The following is a 23,912-nucleotide window of genomic DNA, read 5'->3' on the forward strand; positions in this document are numbered from 1 at the left end:
CCTATGTTTATTGCCACATTAATTACAGTAGCCAAGATATGGAAGCAAATGAAGTGTCCATTAACAGATGAATAAAGAATATGTGGTACATATACACAATGGAAAATTATTCAGCCCCCCAAAAAGAAAGAAATTCTGCCTTTTGCGACAACTTCTAGGATGGACCTAGAAGCTATTATGCTAAGTGAAATAAAGCAAGTGGAGAAGGACAAATGCCATATGATTTCACTTGGTTGTAGAATATAAAAAGAAAACAGAACAGAATGAACAAAATAGCAGTAGACTCAAGACACTGAGAAGTGACTAGTGGCTACCATGGGAGAGGGGTTGGGGTGGGTGGGTGGGGCAGGTTGTGGGGAGGGTAAGAGGGATAAAGGGGCACAAAAATCTTAATCATAATGTAAGTTGGTCTCAGGGATAGTAGGGCAGCATGAAGAATATAGCCAGTGATTCTATAATATCTTCCTATGTTGACAGTAACTGCACTAGTTGGGGTGAGGATTTAATAATGTGTGTAATTGTTGAACCACTATGTTGTATACTTGAAACCAATATAATATTGTTTATCAACTATACTTCAATAAAAGAAGAAACTGCTTCCTGTGTCAATTTTAAAAGGAAAATTACTGTAAAACATTATCTAGCATTCTGTGTTCTCAAAAAAAAAAAAAGAGGTAAATGTTAACCTATTTGAAAATTTTACATGCTGTATACAAGTTATAAAAATAAAGCCTTATTATGGAAAAACCATAAAAATCTCCTACCTTTCAGCACTAAATGCTGACTCTGTGTCAATGTACACAACAGCGCCTTCTAATCCTCCCATGTTGGTGGGCAATGTAGCCAAAATGCTCATCATCATACAAAATTGAGTTTTTCCACAACCTGGTGGCCCTGTAATCTAAAAAAAAAAAAGTTATTTGTGTAAACATCACAAACCAGTCAGACACAGCAAAAGTCAAAGCAAGTTCCTTTTAAGAACTTGCCACATACACAGCCCAACTAACCTAGGTTCATTGTATATAATAAACTAGCTCCTCTCCTATGCATCTGGATTGGTACTTGTTATACCATCCTTGGGAGAAATAAGAAAATAGTCGCTCAAATCATCTTCCGTGTTCCACAGTTCAGATGAAAAACTTTGGTTCAGAAAGGCTGGAGGATTCATTCATACACCCACAACTTGGAGTTCTATACCTTTTCCTCATTAAGATATTTATAGAAGGATCTTGAAAATATTTAACAGGCTTCAATAATCGATTTAGCACTTGTTATGAACTGTCCTTTCAAAACAATTTTGTACTAATCCCCTTATAAGCTACTTTAATCTTTATTCTTAAGAGTAAAGTATTTAGTGGTGAAAGGTACTGATGTACACAATTTACTTTCAAACAGTTCCACAAAAAAAAGTGTGTGTGTGTGTGTGTAATAAGAGATAAAGCAAATATAACAGAATCAACAATTGCTGAATCTAGTTGATTCATATGTTTACGCATATATTTTAAAGTTTTAGTTGGTGGAAAGCTATTTTGATCATAAAATTTTAAATCAAGAGGGTATAGATGGAAAAGAATAGGACATTAATTGCATGTACATTCAAGTCAAATGAAGTAGTTAACAGAAGTTAATTTGGAAATGTTAAAATAATCCCTTTTGAACACGTGTTATTTGTTACATTGGCTCTGGCATCCAAATTTTAAGAACCGAAGGACTATCTATCCCTTTTGTAAAAATAACACTAAAGAACAATTCTTCATAGTAGGAGGAAGGGAAAAGAAGATGGAAGAAGGAGAGAAGATTATCTCAGTTAGAGATGAAAAAAAAAGTCTGGGCTAAGACTGAGAGACATACTGTGGATATGAAGAAACTGTCTTGGACACATCATGAAGCAGATAGAACCAGAGACAGCCCATGAACCTAAAGCATGTAGACCAGCGGCCCTCACACTTGAGTAGGTCTGGGGTTTGGACCAGAGAGTCTGCATTTCTAACAAGTTCCCAGGGGATGCTGATGTTCCTCTACACTTCTGAGAACCACTTTTGTAGAATTTAGACCACAACTAAACTTCATTTCTCAAGGTTCAACATTAAAAAATAAAAGCTCAAAAGTTAGAAGCTATTTACTGATCTATAATCTCTAAAACAGTGATTTAGACTTTAAGGATAAATCATTGCTGCTGCCAGTAACAGTTTGCCAGATCATTAGTGCCCAGTGAAAAGGGATCTCCAAACTTCTTTCATTATGCAATCTGGACAAACCAAATACAAACCAACAAAAAAATTTAGTATGCCCTCCAATATATGCATATTTATTATATACCTACTATTTTACGAATATGTTCTGTGCAGTACAAAATATACATAAAATAAGGATTAAAAAAGAAAAGATTACAAGCACTTAATAGTTTCATATCTTATTGATTAGATGTACAGATCTTTTCACTCTCATAAAACTAATTATTAATACTTTTAGTGGAACAATGGTAATGAAAATAACAAATGAAATTATATTATTTTTAAAATATTGATTTAAAGACTATGTAATTCAGTGATTGAAATGTCAGGTCCTACACTTATTTCGGTACTTAACTGCAATGGATATATAGTTAAAAAAGGGATAATTTAAAAAATGCCAGGACTAAAATTAAAGGAATTCATCATTTGTTGTCCTCACTACATCACTATTTTCTTTTTTCAATATCTTCCATCAATTAGCAAAAGCCTTTATTGAACTTTGGCTAATAAATTTCCATCTTCTCTCATGTCAATCAATTGTTCTTGCAAACTAATCAGAAGATACGGGATTTTAACATTTCTTAACAGTTGACTTAAAAATCAACTGAAACTTCATTTGGAAGGTTTTTCAACAGTACAGAAAATACGGTTACAAGTTTTTTAAAGTGTTCAGGTGGTAAAGTTTTCATAAAACACACACATCCTTGACAACACCACATTATAAAAGAAACATTTCCAAGCAGTGATTTAAAAAATGCTCTCTATTTTACCCTCTGTCTTTAAAAAGGCAATTACTTTCTCACTCATTGTTAAAACATCACCTTTACTTTGATGGGATGGGTAAGAGTGGTCCACTGGTTGGTTGTTTGGTTTTAATCTGCTCTGAGGCATATTACATAGCCATGTGTCATGTAAATCAACAAATTTAACTTGTCTTTTCATTAAAAAAAAATGATTCACCCATCCTGGAACTCAGCAACTCTTTCACAATCTTTGCTGAGAAGTAACCAAAGAAGCTCTTGTAATTCAAATGATTTTCATGGCCACTCCCCATCTCATTTCAGAGTACTAAAGAGATTTTACACTTTACCAGCCAGGTTTTTATAAAGATTAACATCAATATCCTCCTAAGCACTCTTCACACATTTGACATCAACTTTTATTTTGCTATAGATTGCCTAAGGATGATGCAACAGAAAAATTCAAAGAATTTTACAGGGAATGTCTGTACCTGCCATTAACATTATTTGTACTATTAGACTAGACTACACTACACTAATCTGTCCATCAGCCCTTCCCTTTATGCACCCATAAATACTTTATGCTTTTTTAATGCATTTCAAAGTCAAAGTCATCAATATACTTTCCCCTAAAAATTCGGCACATATTCCATTAACCTGAGTTTAACATGTATGTTTCTTTTTTCTTTTGAGATAAATTTTACATACAATGTAATGCACAATCTTAAGTATACCATTTGATTGGCTCCAGCAAATGCAAATACATATGCAATCTAAAACCCTATCAAGTCAGAACACTACCATTACCCCAGGCACTCTCCTCAAAGACATTGTTTCATACTCAAGAAGTCATTTATTTTTGAGAATATACCCTCCCTGACACATCTTTAATGGCACACACAAAAAATCTGGTTCCACCTGTATTTCATTACCGAAACATAATCTAATATGAAAATCCGGGCCATGTTAGAAACTTCTGTACATTAATTATATAGTATCATTCCACATTGAATAACTTGTTTTAATCTTGATGCCTCAAATCATCTGCAATGATTTCTCTGTATCTTCTGAAAGCATTTGTTCACAAAAGAATCCACTTAAGTTGTTGCTATGTTGTTTCCTGTGTTTTATTTCACCCATTTCACTGTAACAGGAAGAAAGAACAAGTATGTCCCTAATGTTATTAACAATGTATTACATTTGGTCTTTTGCTATTAACAAAACTCAAAAGAGACTTTTAAATATCTGTCATTAATTTTAGTGAAATTTTTCTAGATACTGAACTATGTATCGCATGATTTTAAATGTCACTGAAAAAAGTGGAAATCTGTCTTCCTGGCTTGTTTGTTTCTTAGTTATGATGGCTTCCTACTATCATTAGCCAGCATTTCAAGGGACAAAATAACAGAGAAAGTTGCATTGTTAACAATAATGGATATAATTCCATATAAGAGAAATTCCAAAACAACAGAGAAAGTTGCGTTGTTAACAGTAACGGATACAATTCCATATAAGAAATTGTCTTCTTTGTTATTTCATAATTGGGGGGATGTCTTCTCAGGTGGGATTAGACTGACATTGCTTTGCAGTTCATTAGTCAAAGGAGATTCATCAGCTCTTTTATGTGCATGTGGTTCATTTCTGCTCACATTATTAATACTGTCTTCAACATACAATTTCTTTGCAGGAATCTTTTTATGCCACTTGTCTGTTTTGCAAGATTTGGTTTAGTTACATCTGTAAATCCACCTAACTAGGTATATGTAGAACTACACTTCACCCAAATATGCTGAAAATAAAGATACAAGCAAGGTACTCCCATCAATCTTCTGTATCCTTTCCTCATGGACTATACCTGAACGTGACAGTCTGACATAGAGACCAAGTGAGGACGCCAGTTTCAATCTGTATACTAAATATTAATTAAGGTTTATTTCATTTTTTAGACTGAAATACCAATAAAAGTCTAATATTTTCTAATGGCCCACAACTTAATGGGCCATCTTAGACATTCTGGTTTGGAGACTGCTAGGTTTAAAGAGCTCCAAACATTTTTCACAGACTTTTCATCATTATCAAAGACAACGAGGGTCAAATTAATCATCAGATGTCAGAGCAAAGGTAACTTTTGTCAATAAAAGTTGAAAGTGGATCTAGAAAATGAGAAATGGTTACTCATTAAAGTGCAAACTCATGGAGCAACAGAGGACTGCCTTTCTATGCCTACCATCTAGATACCAGGCTTTAGATATGGTCTAAGATTTAATGAACTTAAACTCATTAAATGCTTTGTGATTTTTAGTGGAAAGGTAAAACAAGCCATCATTTTAATTAAAATTGATATATATGAAAATATGCAGTAACATAACAAATACCATGAAAATGTAAGGCATTAATTTATTATTCCATCTTTAAGGAAAACAGGTTTAGAAAATCTGAAAACTTAAACCAGTATAACTTGCATTTTTCCTACTTCGTTGTTTTTAGATACTGATTCAGTATACTCTTGGGAGAAGTAAAACATCATGTGAATTACATTATAAGACTTCTGAGTTTGTTTGGTTTGTTTTTTCTTTTTGTTTGTTTCACTTCACAATAAAATCTGGATAATAACATTTACTTAAGCTATAATAGCTGATTTCTAATTCTTTAGCAACCTCAGATTTTCTTCCTATTTTTTTATCCTCCCTTCCTAGACTCAAAAAAAATGTATGCTCTGATGGGCCAACTGGAGTTAAGTTTCATTATTTCTTTCAGTTTACTTAGTGGGTTAAAACATTTCAACATTAATAATTTTTAACTTCAGATAGTTTTGCTCTGAGTTCTCACAGCCAAACCACAAAACTTCAAGTTGTGTGCAGTTCCCAGGTTCGTCTCCGAGGGCAGTTAGGAAGAGAGAGCATGCCAAACCAGGACAACAAAGTTATTCGCTTCTTGGCAAGTCAGACCGAATACATTTGCAAGCAGAAGACACCAGTAAAATACAACTAGCTTTGTACTGATAGAGCCTGAGTTTCAACCCCACCTGAGAATGTAGAAGACCTGGAAGAAAATAGCCAGTTATGAATCTCTCTCAAGTACCAACAAAGAAGCAAATACTAATCATTGGTTTAAGGAGGAAAGCGAACTATTCCCAAGAAAATAAAGTCTAATTGTACTAAAGTAAAAATGATGCCTACTAATTTTAATCTTAAATGAGATTAAACAGTTGAGATGAATGTGAAACCCAGACCTGTTAGGACGCAAAATCTTACCAAGTCAACTCTCCGCACCTTCAAGAGGGAGGCACCAGGATGGGGCAATCTGCCAAGCTAATACTTTGCAGATGATTTAAGAACTGCCTGGTTCTGATCTGAGAAGAGTATGTGGAAACTTTGTGCCATTTTTTTAATGACTCCCCTCCCAACCCCAGGAGTTGTCTCCATTTGCTCTACAATTAGTAGAAATATTAGGTCTTCAGACCCACAGAATTCATTTTAAGAATAATGAACTTTCTAAATCCTGAAACAAATAAACAAAAAGCAAACAATCTCAGAAAGACCAGGGAGCACTTTTTCCTTGTGAAAGAAACCTTGATCTTAAATTACTTGACATCACCATATGGAAGATTTTACATGTTGGATTCTCCCCACCACACCCTCGTATTTCATATTGACAACTGCTGTTTTTGAAGGACATGCATGGGAAGGGAGGGAAAAGAGAAGGGAAGAGAACATAGAAAAAAAAAGGCAAGAGGACATAGAAATGACAAGAACCCCAAATTTCACAATTAAAAAAGAAATCAATCTGTATCAAGGGATTTAATCATTCATTAAACAATCATTTAATGTGTGCATATAAAAGACTATGAACCTTTTATGGAGAAAGATGTTCACCCTCTAAATCAAAAGTGTGAAGAATGAGGAGCAACGACCCAATCAACCACATATGCTAATACCTGTATCAAGACAGAGGTTTGGCCTTTCCAAATACTAAGCAGGATAAAGAAATCATGTCAGCTGATTATATCCTAGGAACACCAGTTAGAGCTCTCTTTTCTAGTCTTCCCACCACTGTTGTTGCACATGGAGCAGACCTGAACCTGAGTATAGCTTGAAGGAGATGAGACCCAGGTTAGCAGACCTGCAGACCCATGAGCAAGAAAAGAAATGTCTCCTGTGTTGTAAGCAGTGCAGCAGCCATAGCTAATTAATAAAGAACCTACATCTTATACTTCACTGTTAGGCATTTCTATTCCATGCCTGGCCCTTGCAGGCATTTGAGTTTACAACCTCTGCCTTATTATTTCCTGTGATCTTGTAGGCCATAGCTAATCCTGCCAATGAGAAAGAAAAAGAACTGTGTAACATTTAACTGCCCTGAGGAAAAATCAGAATGCCAAAATGGGACTCACAACCTGCCTCTACCTTTTTTGGGATAGTAGGATTGTCACTTCCAAAGTAGAATGGCCCCACTCAAAGAGGACACCTGGTCTCCTTAAATCATGAACACAGCCATAAAAATGACTCAGGAAATACAAATAATGTAGAAATGTGTGACACTGTTTCTTATTATTTATAGCAAGGAACTGGGTATAATGAACACTCTTAAATGTTGTAAAGATTAGGCAGTGCTTCACAGGTTTACTTTTCTGAGGTACTTGGAAATAGATATGCAGATGCTGTATGTCTGTTGACATGAGTTTGGACCAGTTCTCTAGTCCTGTAATATCTGGATTATAATATGAAAATACTGTTTTTGATGATCCCTTTAAATACAACTTTAATTTTACCTAATCACATTAACATCTTTACATGCATTCTGAGCAGGGGTGATACTTACCACAAGGGCAAAACTTGGTTTTAACCGGGAAGGGGTGGAGGAGGGAATTTACTCTTTTTATGTATAAAGTATATATTATATAGTACATGAACAGACACACAGTATATTTGTGGCATTAAAATCTCATGGAGGAGAACGTGGGGTTGATTAGGAAAAAAATGTCTAAAAAGCTCCTTAGGGACAATAATGGAAATGGAAATAGGATGGAGAGACACTGCTCTAGTCTATATTATCTCATATGAGAGGTCTACCATTACATGGTTTGATCTCCACATAATGTAAACTTCTCAAGTTTAAACTGCAAACATATTTTTACTACCAACATTCAGTTATAACAGATGCAGATTTATTTGCTTATAGTTTCCACAAGTAAGGAATTTGATGTTCTCAGGGAATGGGACAAAGCCCTGGAGTTCACAGCCATTAGTGATTCAGGAGAGCTGTTTTCTCTTTGATTTCTCCTCTGTTGCTTCTGCTTTGGGCATGAGTAATGTTTCTGTAGTCCCACTTTTATTCTTGGTGCTGTAACTGAATATACACACAGATTTAGGGACATTCACATGAATCAAAACTGATGACAAATAAACTAAGGAATTCTGAAGTTGAAGTCAAGAAAGAGCAGCTATAAAAATGAGAGCAGAATGTTTCCAGGTTTATTATTACTCCCTCAGTCATCTCCAAGCCTAGTCTAAGTTTATTCAACCAGTTGCCTTACCCCTCACCTCCATCAGGTCTAACTTCTACCTGATATCTGGGACTCTAGATTTGGCCTTTTGACCAGAAATGAAGATCATGCAATGTAATTAATTAGATACCTCCACGGATATTGGTATTAGTATTGGTATTAGTTTTCTGTTGCTATGTATCAAATTACCACAAATTTAACAGCTTAAAACAACATCCATTTATTATCTCAAAGTCCTACAGGTTAGCAGTTTTGATGGGCTTCACTAGGTCCTCTGCCCTCTCACAAGACCAAAATCAAGGTGTCAACTGAGCTGGGCTCTTACCTGGAGGCTGGGAGGAAGTATCAAGTTCCAAGCTCATTCAGGTTGTTGGCAAAATCCACTTCTCTGTAGTTGTAGATGTGAGCTCCCTGTTTCCTTTCTGGCTGCCATCTGAGGGCTGCCCCCTGCTCCTAAAGGCCACCTGCATTCCTTCTCACATGGCCCCTTTCATCTTTGTGTTTCTTTTGACTCTGGCTTTCCCTTCTTTAGCCAGAGAAAGCTCACTGCTTTCAAGGGCTCATAGGATCAGATCAGGATAATCTCCTCATCATAAAGACAATTACGCCATACAACATACCATAATCATAGGAGTGTTATCTGATCATATTCACAGGTTCCAGGGATTATGGAAGAACATTTCTCGGCAGCCGTTTTAGGAATTTTGCCTACTACAAAGTCTTTGAGAATGGAAAGGTAATAAAGTTTTTTTAAATTATACACATACACACACATACTTATATAAATACACATAAATATGTGTTTGTGTGTATGTGTATAAATAATGGCAGCCAGTTTCTAAGAAGGACCCAGTGATCCTCACATGGGTATTTATGCACTTCTGCAGTCTCCTCCTACACTGTATCTAGGCATTTATGTGACTAATAGAAGACAGCAGGAGTGAACCTATGTAACTTCCAAGGATAGGTCATAAAAAACATTGCCATTTCTACTTTGTTCTCTTTGCTCACTTACTCTAGGGAAACTCAGCCGCCATGTCATGAAGACACTCAAGAAGTCCTGTGGAGAGGTCCATGCGGCCAATAACTGAGTCCTCCTGCCAACATCAGGGCCAGCTTCCCAGCCAGGTGAGTGAACCATCTTGGAAGTACATCCCCCAGCTCTCATCAAGTTTTCAGATGACTGCAGCTTTGGCCAATATCTTGGCTGATACCATAACTGGAAATACCCAGGTAATCTACTCCTGAATTCCTGACTCACAGAAACTATATGAAATAATAAATATTTTGTTTTTAGCCACTAAGATTTGCATTGATTTGTTAAACAGAAATATATAACAAAAAACACATAAATATGTAGATATAGACATAAATACATTAGAGAAATGCAACTTTAAAAACATAAGGGAAAAACTCCTAAAACAATCACTGATGTTCATTAATAAAAAAAATCAATTAAGTAGATAAATCATATTCCCTAAATCTATCATTTTGATAATTTGAAAATACAAATGGCATACAAATGAAAATAAATACTGTACCCTAGAATAGCAATAAAATTTAAAGTTCCTAAAGATTGCCTTATTCTAAGACTGAAAGAGAGAGTGTAGGAGAGGCAGCAGGACCAAAGCACTATACTAAATAAGTGCTAAAAACAAGTAAATGAAAACATTCATTTGTTCATTTGTTCAACTAATATTTAAGTACCTTCCACTGTGCTAATAATGAGGATATAATAAGAAGAAAAACACATAACCCCTACCAACTTGGAATTTATCCTCCCCTGAGGAAGATCTGCATTACCTAATCAAATAAACATGAAACTGTAACAGTGACAAGTGACAGTGGCAGAAGAACCACAGCACATGATTCAGTCTTCCAGGAATACATGATAATTCTAAATGTTTTAATTTAAACATAATAGGCTCAAAATACATAAAGTAAAAACTATAGAACTACAAGTAAATTTGTCAACTTGACAATATAATGGACTTTTTTAACCACCTTCTCTGAGTTATTATTAAAACAGGCTGAGGGAAAAAAATCAGTAAAGATAGGGAAGATTTGAGCAACCTAAAGTAACAAGCTTACTTTAATGTTCATATGCAGAGTACTCAATTATTAGAAAACAATCATTCTGCTCAAATACACATGGAAAATTTATGGAAGTTTATCACATATTAAACCTTAAAACAAGTTTCAGGAAATTTCAGAGAATCAATATCACATGAAGTTCTCTAACCAAATGCAATTAGGTTAACTAACTAAAATTTAAAGATAAATTTTTAATTAAATAATTTAGATAAACAAAAATTCCAAATAATTCACCAGTTAAAGAGGCAATCATAATGGAAAACTTGAAATACCACTACAACTAAATGAAAATAAAAACACTTCATATCAAAAAAGAATGCAGCAAGAGAAATTCATAGCCTTTCAAGCTCAGAGTAAAAAGAAGAAAACCCAAAAATTAATGGATTAAATGTGTAATTTAAGAATTTAGAGAGAAAATAAAAAACAATCCCAGAAAAAATACAACTGGGTCAAAAAAGATAATACAAAAATAACAGTAATCATTGAAGTAGAAGACAAAGAAAAGATAGAGGGCCAAGAAACAGCATAGTTCTTGAGAAAGACTATGAAAATACCCAAAACTTTAACCAGATAGTTTTTAAAAAGAAAGGAAAAGAGAAGACAAAATAAGTAATATTAGAATGAAAAGGGGGATAAAACCACATACAAAACCAGATTTAAAGGCAAGAAGAATTCAGTGAATAACTTTATGACAATAAATTCAAAAATTAAAGAAAATGAGAAAATTCCAAAAAATATCATTCACTAAAACTACTCAAGAAAAAATAGAAAACCTGAACAGTCCTATAACCATTAAAGGGATTTACTTCAGTTTTTTAGTCTTCCCACAAGGAAAATATCATGACCAGACAACTGAAAAACAGCATTTTTCAGGCAAGATCTAACAAATTTTCAAGAAACAAATAATTCTAATCTTATAAAACTATTACAGAATATAAAAAAAGAGGATATATTTCACAATTCATTCTACCAGTTAACTCAAAATAGATCACACAAAAATCAGCTCAAACGGGATCATAGACTAATGCAAAACGTGTAACTATAAAACTCTATAAGAAAACATAACAAAAATCTCTAGGTCCTTGGCTGGACAAACAATTCATAGACACAACACTAAAAGCACAAACTATAAAACAAAAAAAATTAATGGACTAGATTACACCAAAATGTAAAACTTCAAAAGCTACTATTAAGAAAGTGAAGAGATAAGCAACAGACTGGAAGAAAATAATTGCAGATCATATATCTGATAAAGTACTTGCATCCAGAATAATACAAAGAACCCTTACAACTAAAAACAAGAAAACAACCAACTAACTAACAATAGGCAAAAAATTTGAATAGACATTTCACCAAAGAAAAATTTTTAATGGCTAATAAGCATACAAATAGGAGTTCAATATCATTACTCATTAAGGAAATGAAAAATAAAACTACAATGAAATACCACTGCACACTCACTAAAATAGATAAGAGTCAAGAAGATAAATACTAACTGTTGGTGAAGTTGTGGAGAAATGAACCATCATGCATTGCTGGTGAGAATGTAAAATTGTACAGCCACTTTGGAAAGCAGTCAGGCAGTTCCTTAAAAAGTTAAACATGCACATATCATATGATCTAGCCATTCCACTCCTAGGAATCTACCCAAGAGAAACAAAAACCCACGCCCACACAAAGACAAGTTCATGAACATTTATAGTAGCTTTATTCCTGATAGACAAAAACTGGAAACAATCCAAGTGCCCATCAGTTGAAGAGTAGATAAACAAATTGTGCAATAATACAACAATTAAAAGGCACAAACTACCAACATGGATGAACCTCAAAAACATGCAATGTGAAAGAAACCAAATTCAAAAGACTACCTATTATAGAAATCCATTTATATGAAATGTTTAGAAAAGGCAAATTACAGAGATACACAGTAAGATCAGTGAGTGCCTAGGACTGAGGACGGGGGCAGGGATTAACTATAAATGGGCATGAGGGAACATTTTAGGATAATGGAATGTTCTAAAATTGGATTTCAATGTGATTTATTGTAAATTTACTAAAATAATTGAATTATACAGACATAATGGTTAAATTTTATAGTATTTAAATTGCACCTTAATAAAATTATCTTCTAAATAGCCAAATGAATTATGATTCCACATTAAGTAACAGGAAAGTAAAAACTAAGACCACAAAGAAGTCTGTTAATACCTCCTTGCTTAATAAGGCAAGAAGATGTGGAGCAAGAAGAATTGCTGCTTATCACTGGTAGGAATGTAAGCAGACACAACTGCTCTGGAAAATAACCGGAATGTAAGCAGACACAACTGCTCTGGAAAATAACCTGTCCTGATTCTGTAAAATTACAATATGCACATACCCTATCACCAGAAATTAACTCCAAGGTAGATAACCTAGATAAGAGCTAGATAATAAATATTTTAGGCTTTGCAGACCCTGAGGTCTCTGTCACAACTAACTCAACTCTCCCTTTTATCACAAAAACAACCAAAGACAAATATATAGATAGATGGATAAAAACAAATGAGCATAGCTGTGTAACAAGAAAATGCCATTTACAAACACAGGCATGGAGCTGGATTTGACTGCTGGGAAGTAGTTTGCCAAGCCCTGCCTTTGAAAAATGCCTGTAACATGCAAACCAGGAGACATGTACAACAGTTTTCACAGGACTTGTTCATATTAGCAGCAAACTAGAAACAACCCAAATGTTCACTCATGGGAGAAGGAACAAACTGTGACATATTTTCAAAATGGAGTATGATACAGCAATGAAAGTGAATTATACTATTGCTACTAGCAGCAACATGGATAAATCTTAGGAAGCAATATTAAATGAAAAAAGGAATTCACAGAAGAGATATGATATGATCTAATCACAGATTAAATTATAATTATAGATTTAATAGAGCTCAAAAATAAGCAAAACTAAATAAAATATTATGACTGCTGTGTAAGTACATAAGCCTTGGAAACTATAATGAAAAAAGTATAGGAATGGTAGAAATTCAGGATAGAGACTACACCCTAAAAGAAGGTAAAAAATAGGATCAGGGAGGATCCCACAGTCAGTTTCAATGGCTTTGGTATTCTACTTCTTACTGGATCATAGACTCATAAGAGTTTATAACTTACATGTGCAGTATATATTTAACTTTGTATATATAAAATATGTATTAAAACTTTATTAAGAAAAGGTGAACTCCCTCTACTGAACTGAAAAATTCCAAAACGACTTGAAAAGGGTAACTGTAACTGAAACAGAAAGTAGAGAACTTGCCACTAATAAATAGTCGTGGTATTTATACTCCAAGTCAGCCAAGCAGATAACAACAAAACACCTAAATGCTTGTTACTGTCACTTGGATTCAGAAAGAATTGATAAAAGCTAAATTAATCTTAAAAAATAAAAAGCAGTTGTTAGTCAATCTTCCTTAAGCTCAATTTTTGCTATTATAACTGTGGAACACTACTGTTATAAACCTATTTGAGCAAAGGTCCAACTAGATTGCCAAAAGATTTTGTAAAATGGATTCTGGCACCACCTGGTGACAAAGAAGGGTATTTTCTGGTTTTGGGTTCTTTTATTTATTTTTAAAATTCACTCATTCATTCACTTACCAACTATCTGGTAGTCATAGCACACACACATTTTTAAATCTTTCTTGGAAGACAGAACATAAAATAAGGTATAATATCTAAAACAGAGCACCTATCTTCAAGGAAAAATATCTACAAGTTAAATCTATAACTATCAGAATGTAAGAGTCTGCTCTTGTTTAGAAGTATGCTTAAAGTATTCATGCCCCTAAAACCTATGGCAAGAAGTTCATCAGGAGTAAGTCATGACATTAAGACCAGTAAGCACACAAATGTAGTTTTCAAGAAAAAGGACTGTGGTGGTTTTTAAATGTCCTCTAATTCTCATTCTAGAAAACAATATGGAGGTTCCTCAAGAAATTAAAAATAGATCTACCATACGATCCAGTAATTCCACTTCTGAGTATTTACCCAAAGGCAATGAAAACAGAATTTTAATGTGATATATGTACTCCCATATTTAAAGCAAAATTATTCACAATCACCAAGATACAGAAACAATTCAAACCATAAAACTCTTAGAAGACAACATAGGCAAAAATCTCCTGAATATAAGCATGAGCAACTTCTTCCTGAACACATCTCCTCAAGAAAGGGAAACAAAAGCAAAAATGAACTCATGGGACTACATCAAACTAAAAAGTTTCTGTATGGCAAACAAAACCATCAACAGAGCAAAAAGGCATCCTACAGTATGGGAGAATATATTTGTAAATGACATATCCGACAAGGGGTTAACATCCAAAATATATAAAAAACTTACATGTCTCAACACCCAAAAAGCAAATAACCTGATTAACAAATGGGGAGAGGATATGAAGAGACAGTTCTCAAAAGAAGAAATTCAGACGGCCAACAGATACATGAAAAGATGCTTCACATCACTAATCATCAGGGAAATGCAAATTAAAACCACAATGAGATATCACCTCACACCAGTAAGGATCACCACCATCCAAAAGACAAACAACAACAAATGTTGGCAAGGTTGTGGAGAAAGAGGAACCCTCCTACACTGCTGGTGGGAATGTAAATTAGTTCAACCATTGTGGAAAGCAGTATGGAGGTTCCTCAAAAAGCTCAAAACAGAAATACCATTTGACCCAGGAATTCCACTCCTAGGAATTTACCCTAGGAATGCAGCAGCCCAGTTTGAAAAAGACATTATGCACCCCTATGTTTATTACAGCACTATTTACAAGAGCCAAGAAATGGAAACAACCTAAGTGTTCATCAGTAGATGAATGGATAAAGAAGATGTGGTACATATACACAATGGAATATTATTCAGCCATAAGAAGAAAACAAATCCTACCATATCAGTGAAATAAGCCAGACAAAGAAAGACAAGTACCAAATGATTTCACTCATATGTGGAGTATAAGAACAAATAAAAAACTGAAGGAACAAAACAACAGCAGAATCACAGAACCCAAGAATGGACTAACAGTTACCAGAGGGAAAGGGACTGGGGAGGATGGGTGGGAAGGGAGGGATAAGGGGTGGGGGGGAAGAAAGGGGGCATTATGATTAGCATGTATAATGGGGGGGCACAGGGAGGGCTGTGCAACACAGAGAAGACAAGTAGTGATTCTACAGCATCTTACTACGCTGATGGACAGTGACTGTAATGGGGTTTGTGGGGGGGACTTGTAATGGGGTTTGTGGGGGGAACTTGATGTTCCTCAAGTAATTGTAGATTAATGATACCAAAATAAAAATAAAACATAAAAATAAATTTAAAAAAATAGAAAATCACAATGAGCTATCACCTCACACCAGTAAGGATGGCCAGCATCAAAAAGACTAAGAACAACAAATGCTAGCGAGGATGTGGAGAAAGCAGAACCTTCCTACACTGTTGGTGGGAATGTAAGCTAGTTCAACCATTATGGAAAGCAATATGGAGGTTCCTCAAAAAAACTAGAAACAGAAATACCATTTGACCTGGGAATCCCACTCCTTGGAATTTACCCAAAGAATACAACTTCTCAGATTCAAAAAGACATATGCACCCCTATGTTTATCGCAGCACTTTTTACAATAGCTACAATATAGAAGCAACCTAAGTGTCCAACAGTAGATGAATGGATAAAGATGTGGTACATATACACAATGGAATACTATTCAGCCATAAGAAAAAAACAAATCCTACCATTTGCAACAACATGCATGGAGCTGGAGGACATAATGCTCAGTGAAGTAAGCCAGGTGGAGAAAGACAAGTGCCAAATGATTTCCCTCATTTGTGGAGTATAACAATGAAGCAAAACTAAAGGAACAAAATAGTAGCAGATTCAGAGACTCCAAAAAGAAACTAGTGGTTACCAAAGGGGAGGGGTGTGGGAGGGTGGGTAGGGACGGAGGGAGAAGGGGATTGAGGGGTATTATGTTTAGTACACATGGTGTGCAGTATCATGGGGAGAGCAGTGTAGCACAGAGAAGGCACATAGTGGATCTGTGGCATCTTGCTGCACTGATGGACCATGACTGCATTGGGGTATGGGTGGGGACTTGATAACATGGGTAAATGTAGTAACCACTTTGTTTTTTCATGTGAAACCTTCATAAGAGTGTATATCAATAATACCTTAAAAAAATTATTTTAAAGAAACAATTCAAATGACCATTAATGGATGAATGGATAAAAAAGATGTACATATCCCATTTGAGACAACATGAATGGACGCTAGGCAATTTATGCTAAGATAAATCAGACAAAGACAAGTACCGTGTTATATCACATATGGAATCTAAAAGTGTTAAACCTGTAAAAAAAAGGGTAAAATGGTGGTTACTTGTGCCATTGGGGAATAATAGTGATGGTATTTAAGGGTACAAATGTACAATGAGTAGTAAATAAGGCATAGAGATCTAAGGCACAGTGTAACAAATATAAACAATATTGTACTATAATTATGTAATGTGATACATCCTCCTACATCAGCAATCATAATACAAAAATGTATCAATGTAACACATTGTATATCTTAAACTTACACAATGGAACACATAAATTTATTCAATTAAAAACATGTCCTCAAATTCTTGACACTTCTTCTTTCAAAGGTAAAGCCTAATTTCCCTTTCCTTGAACATGGGCTGGAATTAATGACTCACTTCTAATGAAGAGAATGTGGCAGCAGTCATGGTAACTTCCACAGCTAAACTGCCACTTCCATCCTGCCTTGGGGAAGTTAGCCACCATGTCAAGAAGGGACCCAGGCAGCCTACAGAGAACCTGTCTGGGGAGGAACTGTGACCTCCTAGCAACACCCAGTATCAACTTGCCAGTCATGTAAGTGAGGCCCTTGAAAGTAGCCTCAAGCCCACCAAGCCTTCAGATGCTGCATCCCTTGCCAATATCTTCGAGCTAAGCCACTACAAAATAACTAATGTTTATTGTTCTCTTAAGTTTAGGGATTATTTGTTATGCAACAATATATAACTAATACAACAACCTATCACTTTCTAGAACCAAATTTTATCTCCAACAGGAACTAAAAATAGCTCACTTCAGTTTAATACTCTAACTGCCCATGTTAATAAAATTTCTAATTTTCCTTCCTAATCACTAGGTAATGGTCCTTTTTTAATTTCCCCAAATTGTTTCAAACTATTGTATAATATTCATCACTTGCTAAATTAATTCTGAGAAACAGTAACCTAAGCAGACCTCAGTTGGTCAGCAAAGCCCCTGTACTAGGTACTGAGTGGAGAACCATGCTCTTGAGATATTTATAATTTAATTCAGGTTACTACTTGTGAAACAACTTCTATTTTTTAACCAAACTTTTCCCTTGGCTCTGCAGGTTATAGGTCAATGGAAGAAGGTTTGGGAAGTGTTTCTTTTACCTCTGTCAGGGATCCACAAGCCACACCACCACGCAGGGCTTCATCTAGTGCAGAAAGGGTTGTAGCTAAGAATGCTGGTGAGGGAGCAGCACACCTTTGTGTCTTCATCCCATAAACCTGAACAAGGAAAAAATGAAGTTCTTTTCAACCTCTAGATCTATTCAAAAGCAGAAACCAAATCCAAACCCCAAATTTAGCAGCTGTAATGGCAATACATCATTTTTCCTCTATTATTTATTTGTTCAGTAAATATTTACTCTGTGCCAGGGACTGTGATAGATTATTAGGGATATGACATAATAACAGAAGCATACAGAGCACCTGGCCTTACAGTACTTACTGTCAACCAGAAACTGAAATTAGAACTAGAAACTGGGCAATTACAGTACGATTAATAAAGAGATATTGTAATAGGGTAAGTGGAGACACAAAAATAATATACTGATCTAGATTTTGTGATCCAGGAAGACTTCACAGAAGAACTGGATGTCTGAGCTAAAATCTGAAATAGCTGTTAGACAGGCATAGGAAATGTGCATGTTCCTGCCAAAGAGAGACAGAAGTTACACAGAAAGGGAAGAAACAGAAACTAACAAAAACTACTAAAACAACAGAGTTCACTTAGAATGGTTGAAAGATGGGGTGTGGTCATAGTGAGACAAGCAATGAAGCTGGAAAAATATGCAGGAGCCAAATCATGAAAAGCCTTGTTGAAGTTTGGAGTTTATGCTGAGAGCAACAAGGAGTGAGTTACCGTTTTAAACCAAGGTTGGTTTGTGAAGAGCAGTTTGAAGGTAGGTATAGTAAGCTGAGAAGTGGCCCACCAGAAAACATTCACATCAAATCCTTAGAACCTGTCAATGTTTTTTTATTTCAAATAAGGGTCTTCGCAGATATGACTAACGTGATTACATGCCACTGGCAATGTATAAAAAATCACGTGTCTCTCTACAATCTCTTACTTTAAAAATTACTACTATTTTATTAAGTTGCCCAAGTAAGCTGAGGTCAAGCCACAGAATTGTAATCATTCATTCATTCAATAAATATTGAGTGCCTACTGCATGCCACGTACTATGATAAACTCTGGGACTCAGTGGTAAACCAAACAGACATAGTTCCTACCCACTTAAAGTTTACAATTCAATAAACCTCTCTCTCAAATCCAAATCAAAACCTATCTCTTCTGCCTCTGTGAAGAGGTACAAGACCAGCATATTGACACTTATCAGCCATAAATGTGCCCCCTCTTGTCTTATCTCACCTATTGAATTTTTAGATCAATGAAACCATGGGTTATCACAGATTTTTTAAAGCTATATTCAGGCACATTAGAAAAAAATAGACAAAGTCCTATGATTTGCATATGATTTGGTCATACCTGAATAATGTCTATAATCTGCCATAAGGCATCATACATGGACATGGGAATACTTTATCAAACTTGTGAAGGCAGCCCAATCTGTCAACATGAAAGTACTTACAACTGTAATTATAATCACCAGAATAATAGATTTAGTGAAAACCCACACACAAAAAAAGAATAAGATGAACTAACAGAACAAGACTTCAGAAATAACAGTATATATGTAAATGAGACAAAAGGAATATTGTGATATGACACTCCACCAGTTTATTTTCTACTTTGGTGGCTGCTGCTTTTCACATTCATCATTCTCTAATCTTATTTTTAAATGTTGGCCTCACTGGGTCTTAGGTAAACTTATCTCCTTGCTATACACTTTCTAGGCAATCACTCATCCATTCCCATGGATTTGACTATCATAGTTACACTGATGACTCCCAAATGCACACATCTATTGCAGACCTCTCCTATAAGCACTAGGTCCATATATTTAACTGTCTACTTCACATCTCCACTCAGTCTTTCACAAACACCTTAAATTTGACAAGCACTAAATGAAATTCACAATCTGCCCCCCTCAAATCTGATCCTCTTCCAGTTTTCCTTATCTCAGGCCATGGTACTACCCAGTTTCTCAAAGCAAAGTTCATGGAATCATCTCTAATATGTCCCTATATCCCACTACCCACAGTCAATCACCAAATCCCACTCATTCTCCCTCCTAAATCTCTCTCATGATAACTGATATTATACCACCTGCTTTAATACGACACTAATAATCCATGTCACAATCACTTTCTGTCTGAGATATAGATATAAATACTTAACTAGTTTGCACAAATATTGTGTTGATCCTATTCAATCACTTGTCTTTGTTGAAGACTGAGTTTTTAAAAACATATATTAGATCATACCCTTTTATGACTTCTCATTGCTCTCAGAATAAAATCCAAAGTCCTTAACATGCTCTGCAGGCCCCAATGGTCTGACTCCTGCTTACTTCTCTGACTTCATCTCTTGCCAAGCTCTTCCTCACTGCTACATTTCATTCATACCAGCCTGAGTTTCCCATACAAGCACCATTCTCCTCGTCATGAGGCCTTTTCATTTCCTAGTCCCACTACCTGCAAACTTTTTCCCACTCACCTCCCTTTCCAACTCCTTTGCCTCTCTCTCCTATTCATCCTCAGGTTTTAACTAATGTGTCACTACCTTGGGAGAACTCTTCTTGACCCGTAAACTAAGTACTGACCCTGTTATTAGTTTCAAAGCTCTGTACTTTTCCTTGATAGGACTTACCATTACTACAATGAACTAATTATTTCTGTAATAATTTGTTTACTGCCTGACTTCTTCCACTAGACTGTAAGGGCAGGAACTTTACCAATCATGTTCACAACAATATTCCCAGTACCTAACAGGCTACCTGACACATTAAATACTGGAGCTCAATAAATACTGGTTGAAGGAATAAATGACTGAATAAATACATGAGCAAAAACATTTTTCATGAAGGAATGAACTAAGACTAAACCAGTGTTTAAGGCAGGACTCAAATCTAAAGAATTCTACAAAAGTAAACATACAACAGAGGAGAAAGATGGCTTCTTGAGTTGACATTTAGAATGGTACTGATACTGCAGCTGGAAATGTTGACAGAAGTGGAAACTAAAATTGAATTCCTTGCCCAGCTCTCTTATTTCATCATGTAATAGTCATAAACCATAGATATTGACCAAAGAGAACAACAAATGCCAAATTAAAAGGTTTCCTTGGTACTTTACAACTTTTAAAATTTTAACAAGTTAATCTGAAACCTAATCACAGATTCATCACATACTAGTTTAACGCTCTAAATTCTCCCATAAAACAAAGTGAGCTATTCAAAGCTGCAAGATTAATGACAAAGCTAAGACTATCACCAATCTATAATGCTAATTCTAATTCTCCTGGCTTTTCTACCTCTAAAGTATTTCCCTTTGATCACAAGCTAAACCTGAACAAAAGAAAATACTTGATCTGTTTGTTGTTTACAAATTTCAAATGACACTAACATTCTTTCCTTCCTACTGCATAAAACTGCACCCAACTTTATTTCTCAATGATAACCAAATTTCAGTATAAGAGAATTACACAAGTAATTTAAAATCTACATAAATAAATACATTTGCAAATCACTGAACAGACTTTTAGGCAGTTCTTACCATAGGAAAAAAAGGTATTTTCTATCACGCAATAAACCTACATTTTGAAAAACTAAACTCATGAGAAAGAAAGCATGAAATAATAGTACAACTTGACAAGGACTAGTTATAAAAGACTTTTTAGCTCTTTTCATGAGTTAGGATAAATTTTCAAGTATTATTTATTTAATTATAAGCAAGTATAAGTCTAATATGTGTACTTTATGATGCAGAGTAAGAGATGATGGTAAAAAATAGTATTACAGAGTCAGGGCACTCTAAAATTAAAAGTATATTATAATTTAACCATGACATCTACATATCCTACCCAAATAAACAAAAGAGAAAGGTGACATTTTGAAATATCACAGTCAGCTAGACAGGAAAAAACTTCCTGCTGCCTGTTCATTCCCATAATTAGGAACTGTCTCCCATGAGCATAAAAACTACATAAATTTTCACATATACTGTGGACCCTTGAACAACATGGGTTTGAAGTGCACAGGTTCACTTACACATGGATTTTTTTTTTTCAGTAAATATATCAGAAAATTTTTTGGACATTTGTGAAAATTTGAAAAAACATTTTCATTTCTCTAGCCTATTTTATTGTAAAGATATAGTATATAATACATACAACACACAAAATATATGTTAATTGACTCTATGTAATTGGTAAGGTTCTGGTCAATGGTAAGCTATTAGCAGTTCAATTTTGAGAGAGTCAAAAGTTATAGACAGATTTTCAACTGGCAGGGGGGCAGTTGGCAACCCTACACCCTGCATTGTTCAAGGTTCAACTGTATTCTCATTAAAGGACTAACTCTATGGTGTGAGAACCAATATTTTTGAGGTGCGCGTCACTATTTTTGCTTCTGCCTCATTCTAAAACAGATTTGAGTCAGCTAAAGAGTCATTTCAAACTAAAAATCATAATCAAATTATAATAAAAAAATATACGTACCGTTTGCATTTGTGGGGCACAGGCCCTACTGACCGTACAGAGAAGTTCATGGACACCATGATAACTAAGGCCAGTCATCTTCATAAGCTCCAGTGGGGAAAGACATAAAAAATCCTAAAGAGATATAAAGAGAGTATTTTAAACATTTATGTGTAACAAAGATACTGGGATTAAAAAGAAATCTTCAATTCACACTGTCCATGTGTAGATAAAAGCATAATTTATTGTGAATCAAAGACTTGTGTGTTCTTTATTATGTGTTCTAAATATGCCTTACCTAAAAGATATGGTGACAAAAGCTTATCTTCTAATTACCCAATGCAGTTAACAGATACCAGAGAACACACCAAGTAAAGTCACAGCGCAGCAACCACTGCCACAGGTGTGTGAGCACTGCACTTGTACTGAAAGAGTCTGGGTCCAAACAGCCAGCCAGGAAGTGTCACATGGAAACGAGTGGCTACCTCAACTATGAGATCACCCAGAGAAGTATTTAATAATCAAGAAAGAATAAAACTGACTATGGAATGGAGTTTTAAATTTCATACTTTCAAGAGTGTTTCAAAGTATAAACGTAAGGATTATTAAATGTACAACAGAGGAACCAAAGATACTGTTAATACACAATGCTATTTTTAAAAAACAGCATGCTCTGAAAGTCTGTCTTATGAAGGATTAAATTCCAACATAAAACTGTAAATCTTATTTAGTGTCCAAAGAGGAACTTGCTTCACTACTGTGCTTAAAAAATGCAACATCAGCTCTATAAATTTCTCTCACTCCATCAAGAAGAAAATTATCCTACTGATTTCTTGTGCTTTTGAGAGAAATTTTCATTTTTAATATCATCTCTTCATTTGAGTTGTATTTATCATGTAACTACAGATTGTCTTTTAAGTGGACAAAACTTCTCTAGAATAAATAGCACAGGTATACTTCACCTTATGCCATGAGCATTCTCCCTATCCAAGCCCACCCCAAAATGCAAAAATACTGAATTTGAATAAATAAAATCACATTTGGAAATACAACCTTGTTAAATTTTTTTACATATGGTTATATAAAACTATATTTGTAGGAGATAGGATTAAAGATGTGTGAGAGGTGAGACAGAGGCTTCCTCCTAAAACCGCATATAATATGAAAATATAATTAATACAACTAATCCTGAAAGACCAACAGGAAAGAGGACTGCTCCAGACTGCATACACCTGGAAAAAAGAGGAGACCTCACGGAACAAGGTAACATACCAAAGCTGTGGCCCAGCGGGACCCAAGCCCTTCCCCCTCACTAGCTCACGGGAGCGGAAGGAAGAGAAATGGAGTGGGGAGGGAGTGGAGGCCTGAGACTG

At 35.1% G+C, this 23,912-nt stretch overlaps 1 protein-coding gene across 4 annotated transcripts in view; it reads right to left on the reverse strand.

The window, feature by feature from the left end:
• Nucleotides 1-23,912, reverse strand: part of RAD51B (RAD51 paralog B) — a 589,871-nt gene that overhangs the window by 556,212 nt on the left and 9,747 nt on the right. For all 4 annotated transcript variants that reach the window (XR_008992458.1, XR_008992457.1, XM_057488368.1 and 1 more), the window contains exons 3-5: nt 22,561-22,674; nt 18,048-18,164; nt 765-901 (exon numbers count right to left, since the gene is read on the reverse strand). Coding sequence is in view for 2 of the 4 variants with exons in the window: in XM_057488368.1 (XP_057344351.1) it covers nt 765-901; nt 18,048-18,164; nt 22,561-22,674 (368 nt within the window). In the remaining 2 variants the exon portion in view is untranslated. The remainder of the gene's footprint in view (nt 1-764; nt 902-18,047; nt 18,165-22,560; nt 22,675-23,912) is intronic.

This window comes from Manis pentadactyla, chromosome 11, assembly GCF_030020395.1.
Source record: "Manis pentadactyla isolate mManPen7 chromosome 11, mManPen7.hap1, whole genome shotgun sequence".
NCBI classification, from domain to species: domain Eukaryota; kingdom Metazoa; phylum Chordata; class Mammalia; order Pholidota; family Manidae; genus Manis; species Manis pentadactyla.